The sequence below is a fragment of the Triticum aestivum genome, chromosome 3D, assembly GCF_018294505.1.
Source record: "Triticum aestivum cultivar Chinese Spring chromosome 3D, IWGSC CS RefSeq v2.1, whole genome shotgun sequence".
Taxonomy (NCBI): Eukaryota; Viridiplantae; Streptophyta; class Magnoliopsida; order Poales; family Poaceae; genus Triticum; species Triticum aestivum.
In genome coordinates this window covers 521,334,848-521,344,245 of record NC_057802.1, presented here as the reverse complement: position 1 = coordinate 521,344,245, position 9,398 = coordinate 521,334,848, and the positions used below count along the sequence as shown (strand labels likewise).

At 48.9% G+C, this 9,398-nt stretch overlaps 1 protein-coding gene across 1 annotated transcript; it reads left to right on the top strand.

The window, feature by feature from the left end:
• Positions 1 to 7,639: 7,639 nt before the first annotated feature.
• On the top strand, positions 7,640 to 8,882 carry LOC123075192 (peroxidase 2-like). Its single transcript, XM_044497855.1, has one exon. It carries the CDS (start codon positions 7,715 to 7,717, stop codon positions 8,678 to 8,680), a length of 966 nt encoding a protein of 321 aa, XP_044353790.1. The 5' UTR covers positions 7,640 to 7,714; the 3' UTR covers positions 8,681 to 8,882.
• Positions 8,883 to 9,398: the final 516 nt, after the last annotated feature.

Below are 9,398 nucleotides of genomic sequence, written 5' to 3'. Positions count from 1 at the left end.
TTCACGTGGGTAATCGGGCCATAGAGGTTGAAGGCCCATGAGGACCACCCGATTCTTTCTTTCCCAGCCTGATTCCTTCCTTCGGCGGTTTGTCCAATCGTCAGCTCTATCCCGAGTTTCGCACCTTCTCAAAGCTACGCCGCCGCCGTCGTCATGTGTCCCGGCGGCGAGATTATATTGCCGGTGTACTTCGACATCGGCGCCCTGTACTGTTCCTCCGCAGCCCCCATGGTGGGTCCCTTCTTTCCCATTTGTTCCCTGCTGCGTTCCTTCATGGCGGCCGCGGTGGCTGCACGTGCCACTGGCGTCCATCCTTGGACGTCCTCCACCGGCGGCCGCCTCCATGCCCTTGCAGCTGTAACACCAAGTCATATCCGCGCCCTTTCCCATTCTATACGACGCCTTCAGAATGTGCAAAGAATAAACCGTTTCCGGCTCCTGATTATCTCCTCATATATAGGTCGACCGTCTCCCTCCTGTTACCACTATCTCCTGTTCATCCTCACAGCGGCGAAGGAATTTTGCATGAAATTGTCCAAGTGACCAAAGATTTTTATTCTGTTTGTGCAAGGTTGTGCCTATTTTGGACCATCTTGGAATTGATTTTCGAAATGAGTAAGTGCTGCTGATGTGGTCATCCGTACAGTTTTTTTCATGATCATGCTAATGTTAGATTTGTGCTACTATTAGAAATATTTCGTTGTTTTATCCTTTATTGGACTCTGATAAATGTGATCTCACGTGCAGAGTGCTCTTTGTTTACACTTTTTGACTAAACCAAGGTTTGTTTCCTTTGCTATTTTTTTTCAAGTTTCTACGTATTACTCGTGAAAGTGGTGATGCTCACAATTTATTGCTGCAAGTGTTTTGTCCCATTTTTTAGAGTCTATGTGCAGACTTAATTCCTGAAAGTAGATGTTCTTTTTGCCGGGCACAAATTACATTTACGTGGAGTACAAGCTTAGTTCCCATGTCTCACCATTCTTCTCCTTTTCAAGATTTAGGACTTAGGGCTTGTTTAGGACTGCTCCGCTTCATCAAAATCAGCTTCACTCCACCAAATTCACTTTGGAGCAGTTTTATACAGGAGTTGTAGCACCACCGAAGAGAAAGTTTGGCTTTCATGCAGCTCCAGCTTCAAGAATGGGAAATTTGGTGAAAATGATCCATTTGATTGGTTCAAGGGGAAGAAACGACGGGTATCCACTTACTGATGGTAGTGGTGGGTAATTTTCCTCCAACTCTAGCTTCTAGAGTTTTTTGGAGCACCCCGTGAAGAGCTTCATAAAAATCTGGGAGTTGTATCCCAGATTCTACTTTTTTTTACGGAGCGGCATATCGTGGAGTTACCCCGTTTGGCTTATGCTTTCCGGAGTAGAGCTGAATTTCAAAGAGCAGAGCAGTCCCAAACAGGCTCTTAATTTGGTTAAGAAAGCTTGACTGAAGTGTTGTGTATTAAGTATTTATGGCCTGATCTGCCGTTTTTAAGCTTCTGAGACGTAAATTCTATTTTTGACAAGTAGTTCAGGTCTTCAGGATATTGCTGAAGATGAAGCCGTTTGCTCGATAATGAGGGCCATGTAGATGCCTGCATTACTTAGCACTGTGATGTTGCTTTCTGTTTGGAGCTAAGAATGTCATTAAAGTTTACTTGCTGACGGACTCAGATCCAAATGTCTACATTCTCAGATCCATTAACTCAACATTGTTTTCCAGTGGAGCTAATTTGTTTACTTGCTGACGGACTCACATCCAAACGTCCACATTCTGCGTAACAGAATGCAACTTAATTGTCCAATCTGTGCCGCAGTTGAGATTATGATTTGTCATGGTCTTAGTGTATCACTGGGATTCACCGTTACCAACCACCGCTTATGATATGTTTGTCTATTTAACTATATAAAATGTTAAAGCTTAGAACTGCTATCTTGGAAACATATATATGTGGACTAATCCAAGTTGTTCAATTTTTCTCAGTTGATTGTACTCTTTGAGTTTTTTTCTAAATAGTTCAATTATTTGTTGTCGAGGGCGGGCGCGGCAAAGCGCGCCTTCATGTTCTAGTTTCTCATATGACGACGGTGGCGGGGCGAGAAACCCTACCTCCGCTCACAGAGTTGTGTAGTTTTTTTTTTAGAATACAGAGTTGTGTAGTTAAGGGTACAGATCCATCCTCTTGAATCTGTGGCGTATATGGCTGATCCAACGGCCCAGTATCTTCCGTTTTTCTATACTAGTCTTCCCCGGCCGAGAAGCCCATCGTGAGGCCTGCCCAAGCAGAAGAAGAACCTCAAAGGCGTTCCTAACCCTCGAAAGGCGTTCCTCCGCCGCCGGAAGAACATCGCACCACGAAGACGAGGCCTTGGGTTTCCGGTGGCCACATGGGAGATCGCAGCGAGATCTCGGCGCCGCCGCCGGCGATCGAGCACGACATCCCCGACGAGCTGCTCGAGCTAGTGTTCCTGCGCCTCCTCTGTCCTCGCAGCCTCGTCCGCGCCGCGTGTGCGTGCAAGCGCTGGCGCCGCATCATCGCTGACGGCGCCTTCCTCGGCCGCCTGCGGTCTCTCCGCGCGCCCCCTCTCGTCGCCGGACACTACCGCGTCGACGAGCCTGTGCACGGGGCGTGCCGGCCCGTCTGCAACCCGTCTTCTTCCCCTCGCCGTTGTTGGCGGACGCCGTCGGCCTGCGGCCTGAGCGCCTGTCGCTCGACTTCCTCCCGGGCTGCGACGGCGGCTCGTGGCACATCGCCGACAGTCGAGGCGGCCTCCTCGTCCTGAACAAGTGCGCGTCGCGTCGCTTCCGCGACCTCGTCGTCTGCGACCCCACGACGCGGCGCTACAGGGTGGTCCCTCCCCCGGCGAGCCTTCGCGGCCGCCTCTACCGCGGCGCCTTCCTGCTCGACGGCGCCGCCGCTGACGAGGCGGCTGGCCAGCGCATCAGCCTGTCAAATTTCAGGATAATGATCGCGCTCGGACTGAACGTCGTTGCCAGGGCCTGCGTGTTCTCCTCCGGCACAGGCCGCGACGGCGGCTGCTGGACCATGGCGCCGGTCGCGGCAGACCGCCGCGTGAAGCCCATGACAGAGTTATGCTTGGCGAGGCATGTCGGGAATTCTGTCTACTGGACGACCTTGCGCACGGAAATCATCACCCTCGACAAGGACACGGCGCAGTTCTCCTGCTCCTTGTTCCCGGACGACATGTATTTCTGCTATGGGCTTGAGTTCGTAGGCTGTGGTGGCGGCAAGGTGAGCATTGCCCGCCTGGACCATAGAGATCTCAACGTTTTCGTCCTCATGCAAGGCAGACATGAATGGGTGCTGGAGAACAGTGTCCCACTGCCGCAGTTGATCGGCGAGGTTCAAGGTCACGGTTGGTTGAAGCTCAACATGCCGAAGAAGGTTGTCTCGGTGGGGGAGGGCTCCGTCGTGTTGTGCACGGAGAAAGGCGTGGGGCTCGTCTCCGTCGACCTCGCCACCATGGAGTCGGAGCGCCTTCACGATGGGAACAAGTACTACGCGCCAGCGTACATGTACCAGCTTCCATGGCCTTTCATGTACCGGAGTGAATAGCATAAAACTACCACTTTTTGTGTTAGGGTTTTAAAAAACTATCAGAAATTTGTTTGTGACTAATAACTACCAAAACCGGCGTCGGCTGTCTCAAAAAACCCAAATTGCCTGTTGCTAAGAAAATAAACCGGTTTATGACAGCTCGGGCCCGCATCTAACCGAACCGTTTGTTTGACTGTTAACTGGCATGCGGGGCCCACATGTCAGTTATCTCTTCCTTCCTCTTCTCTTTCTTCTCCTCCTCTCCTCCCGTTTCTCTCCCCGCACGAGCCATGGCAGCTCGAACACACCAGATATGCACCGGCCTCCTCCTCCCCCGTCCCATCTTCCCTTCCCCCCGGTCATCCCTCCTACTGCCCCCCTACCAGAGCCGCCATCCACCATGGCGCTCGGCCTAATTCCGCGCGGACCTCGGCCTCCAGGCGCGGACCCCCGCATGGCGCGCGGCGGCGCCCTCTGCCGGAGCACGGCCTCCCGAACGGCGGCGGTGCGCCCCTCCATGGCACGCGGCGGTTCCCCTCTGGCCGGAGCACGGCCTCCCGGACGCCGGTGGAGGGCCGGAGCGGGTGAGGAGGGAGCAGCGCGCGGCGGCGCCGCTCTACCCGGAGCACGGCCTCCCGAACAGCGGCGGTGCCTCTTTGGCCTCCCGAACGGCGGCGGTGCCTCTCTGGCCGGAGCACGACCTCCCGCACGGTGGTGGAGGGCTGGAGCGGGTGAGGAGGGAGCAGCGCGCGGCGGCGCTGCCTGTGCCGGATCTCGCCGGCCCCGTGGGAGAGGAAGAGGTTGGCGGCGACCCATGGCTCGCTGCATCGTTTCCAGGCAGCGCCATGGCGTGCGGCGGCGACCTGGTATGGAGATGGCCGGCGGAATCGAGGCGGGGATGGCCGGCGGGATTGACTTGCCGGATATAGGGACTCGATTGCTTTTTTTCAAAAGATTACAGGGACTCGATTGCGTTTTTGAAACATTTACAGGGACCCAAGTGCTTTTAAATGAGGAAGAGACACTGTCATGTGGGCCCACATGTCAGCTAACGGTCAAACAAATGGTCGAACTGACGGTTCATTTAGGTGCGGGCCCGACCTGTCATAAACTGGTTTAGTTTCTTAGCAACGGGCGTTTTGGGTTTTTTGAAACAGTCGATGCCAAAAGTGGTAGTTATCAGTCACAAACAAATTTTCGGTAGTTTTTTGGAACCCTAACACGAAAAGTGATAGTTTTATGCTATTTACTCCACCATCCGAGCTTGCTTGCCCTGAAGCCTGAACCAGCAGTTTGGTTGGTGCTCTTTCCTCAATCTTGAGCTGATTCCCATCTACTAGTTCCGTGAATTTGAGTGTTTTATAATTGTTTCCTCCCTACTACAGTATTATTTTCAGTTCCTTGGAATTGACAAAACATTATCATTGTGTGTCTTCCCTTTTGTATGGGAAAAGTATCTCATCAACTACTGAAGCTTTTTTGCCTCATGTAACGAGTCCGTCATGATACGAGGGCTAGATCTATATATTGGCTTTGGTTTATGCACTAGTGTTGAACTTTTAGAGTTCTTTTTATACTATATTCCCACCTGCATTGCTACATCGGCGGAGGGGGATATGGAAATTGGGACTAGAGGGACATGCATGCTTCGCCACACCATTTTTCGCTAGTTCAATTTTTTTATTTAGCCACTAAAATTTCCGGAGGAGGCGATTAGGGTGACAGCCCATGGTGGCGGAGTTGGGCTTGGCAAGGTGGGGCCACCACCGATGAAGAGCGACTCTCCGGCAAGGGCGCCTTATGCGGGGTGTGAAGGCACAACCGGTGTGCCCTCTCCTGGATGTGGAGGATCTCAAGCGTCGATTGGGCATGATCATGGCTAGGGCTAAGAGGAGTGGTGTGGTGATCCGGCGATAGACGGAACGGAACGACGACAACTTGCTGCCACTGGTGGCGGACCTAAAGGAGAGGGCATGAGATCTCATTGAGGATCGAGTTGGGAGACATGACGGGGTCAAGGAGGGAACCTATGAGAAGAAGGCGCAAGGTTGTAGGGGGAATCAGGCCCGTTCTTGAGGAAGTGCGGCAAGAAGCTATGTTGGAGGGGGAGGGGACAGCGCAAGTCGTGATTTGAGAGCTACTCAAATGTCCAAACGCGCTGAAAATTGGCACGGACATCACGCACTCAAACATCTTCCATGCAAAAATAATTCAGAATTTCTTGATTTTTTCTAGTGTTTGTTTTGATTTTACTGTTCACCGAGATCAGATGAACTCGGGCATAAAATTGAATATTTGAGGAACTAGAGATATACCTGCACGTTGCAGCGGGAATTGGATGCGGTGATTTCTATGAGATTTGACGGTATAGAACTTTAGTGTTCTGACTAACAACATGAGAACTGAAACTCAAGCACATATAATTTAATATACTTGATTATTATATAGTTGTAGAAAAATATCCCATATACCTTTTTTTAGAAACTCCTATATACCTATTTTAAGGTGGGTCTTTTCTCATGCACAATGGTATAGTGAGTTGGCATAGTTGTATGTTGAGAGAATTAAATTTGTGATGCATGCGTGATGAGTTGGCATAGTTGCATGTCAAGATAATTGAGTTAGTGGGGTTCAAGTATATAGGAATATATAGGATATAGGATAAGCATGTACACATTCAATCTAGTTATACAGACCCATCCATTTTGCTAAAAAAAAGACCCATCCATACACATCAACATTTATTACTGCATCTTAACGTTTATGCATTTATTACTGCATCTTAACGTTTATTTTGTTAAGTTGGCAACTTAAGGTTTGAGAAATTTTGAAATAAATTAGATTTGATTTTTCAATGGAAAAAATCAAAGTCAGACTACCAGATTAATATTTAGTATTTTTTAAAATTTTCATAAACGTATCTACAAAAACTCCTGTACCATTGTAGAGTTTTTCAAGAAAATATATTTTAGAAGAGTATACGACACACCAATCAATACTTGTATGCACACACTGCCTTCTTCAATTCATATTTTCACTTTTTAGTCCACCCTAACTATCAATATCTACCACTAATTTCAGTAAAATTTCATGCCACATGAATAAGATGACATGCTATGAGTTTGTCTAAGAGGCATAACGTGGATAAGCATGTGAATAATTATGATGTGACAGACATGTATGACATTCATGAGCTGGTGAAGTAGGAGAATGCATGTTGTAAGAATTAGAAGTAGTGAATGTGGTGCATGTCTCAAAAATAATGCTATTGGATGCTGGCATGGCATACTTGGTGAGGTGAAAGGCTGCATGTTATTTTATTTTTTTTGCTTGTAATAGGCATAATTTTTGTAAGAATATAGGATATAGGATGCACATCAACCAGATCAGGCTCGTGGCATGGCTGTGTTATGGTGTTAGAAAACAACCAATTAATTAGTCACAAAATTGGCACATGGTTTTTTTTTCCCGCCATATAAAAAATCTTGAAAAGAGTTTCCGTGGAATGGCTAGTAGTATTCTAAACCAAAAGTGCTGCTTGTTGAAGACTTCCCGTGTATAAAATAGAAGCAAAAAGTCTGCCGTTGTGTAAAGAAAATAAAGAAATGGGAGAAGAATAGAACAAATGTAAGGATCACACGGTGTTGCTGATCCGGTCTCTCGGCCCATTCCTGGCAAGTGGCAACTGAGTACATGCAAAGCCACGACATATCGCATGTTGAATAACGAAAACTGAACTTTGTCTGACGCAATCCACACGCAACATATACAACACAATATTTCGTGAGGTGACCTCTTCTCTTAGAGGATCATCAGGACGAACTCTTCCAACTTTCGCGCTAATCATATACGAATAAATAATGTCAGCAGCCTCGTGCAGCAAATGAAAGCTGCGGCAGGTGGTACGGCAGTGCTAATACTCAAGTTGACAACGGCATGTGGAACATGTCAAACACGCTTCCACAAAATCTTACCAACAAGTTCAACACCCTGCACAATGGCCAGACTATATATAGCTTCCATACCGTTCCGGTTTCCCTCACATCCATCTCTGCCATATTCCTTCATTTTCTTCTAGCAGCTAGCTTGCCAATCCATCCATCGGTGGCAAATTCAGCAGCTTAATTCTAGCCTTCTCCTTCTGAACGTGCAGTAGTGCACATGGCCGCTTCCCCTTGCTTTTCGTTGGCTGCTCGCTGCAGCCTCTTGCTCACGGCAGCACTGGTCCTAGCGCTGAGCCACGGAGCCCATGGTTATGGCGGTGCCAGCGCCGGGTTGAGCTCGTCCTTCTACGACGACTCGTGCCCTAGTGCACGCGACATTGTCCGGCGTGTCATCCAAAACGCCCGCGTTGCCGACCCGCGCATCCCAGCCAGCCTCATCCGCCTTCACTTCCATGATTGCTTTGTTCAGGGCTGTGACGGCTCGCTTTTGCTGGACAACGACCTCCCGGCGATCCAGACCGAGAAGGAGGTCCCTGCCAACGACCGGTCAGCGCACGGGTTTGATGTGGTCGACAGCATCAAGCATGCGCTGGAGAATGCGTGCCCTGGCATCGTGTCCTGTGCCGACATCCTCGCACTTGCCTCCGAGATCTCAGTTGAGCTGGCTGGAGGGCCTCGCTGGAGTGTGCCGTTGGGCCGCCGTGATGGCACGACCACCAATGTTGAGAGCGCCAACAATCTCCCAAGCCCCTTCGACTCTCTGCAGACGCTCCAGGAGAAGTTCAGAAACTTGGCCCTCGACGACACTGATCTTGTCGCCCTCCAGGGAGCGCACACCTTTGGGCGGGCGCAATGCCAATTCACACAGCAGAACTGCAGTGCCGGGCAGGACGGGGAAACACTGGTGAACCTCGACACAGTCACCCCTGACGTCTTCGACAACAAGTACTATGGCAACCTCTTGCACGGCCGCGCCCCTCTCCCTTCGGACCAGGTAATGTTGTCCGACCCTGCCGCCGCCGCGACCACCGCGCCGATCGTTCACAGGTTTTCTGGTAGCCAGAAGGACTTCTTCAAGAATTTCGCGGCCTCGATGGTCAAAATGGGGAACATAAGCCCGTTGACCGGAAGGGCCGGGGAGATTAGGAACAACTGTCGGAGGGTGAACAAAAAACCCTATTGATGAATGAGATTGACATTATGAGTTGTGAACTCATTGTCCTTGTGTAAATCATTCTTTTAATTCATTCTAACTGTAAAGGGTTCCTTCTATTCTCTTTGGAAACAAATGTAAATGTTCTTTTTTTCTTTACTACATGTGATTGTCGCGAACCCATTCTTTTCATGCCAGCTGACTTGTTTTCAATAAACATATATTCATATCACTTTACCACCATTCAATCAAATCTTGTGTAAGATCACTGCTACAGAATGAAATGTCATGGAACTGCATACCTTTTTTTTGAAACTTTTCGCGCCATTGCCTTTGTCAAAACGTGCATAGTTCAATACCTATTTGAAATAACCTATTAACAAAGTGACAGAAAGGAAGCAAGTATTTGTGCCTCTGATTTCAGAACAGGAATAAGCATGTACACATTCAATCCAATTATATAGACCTGGTTAGAGTGATTCGGAGCCTGGGCTCAGCCGCTCCTGCCCATGAACATTAAAATCAGAAAAAAATAGGAAAAATAAAGTCAAAATTATCTAAACCTTGTTGGTATCCAAGATGTTTGGGTGCACAATGTGAGTGCAAATTTTCATGGTGTTTGGAGATTTGAGGAGGTTGTGGCAAAAAAATAATGGTGCTCAAAGAAACTTTAAAAAAATGCACTGCTTAAACCTGATTTTGTTCTTCTGCCACGACCTCCTCGGATGTCCTAACACCACAAAAATTT

Bases quoted from the DNA above. Each gene is read 5' to 3' on its own strand.
- LOC123075192 (XM_044497855.1), top strand. From the start codon at position 7,715: ATGGCCGCTTCCCCTTGCTTTTCGTTGGCTGCTCGCTGCAGCCTCTTG.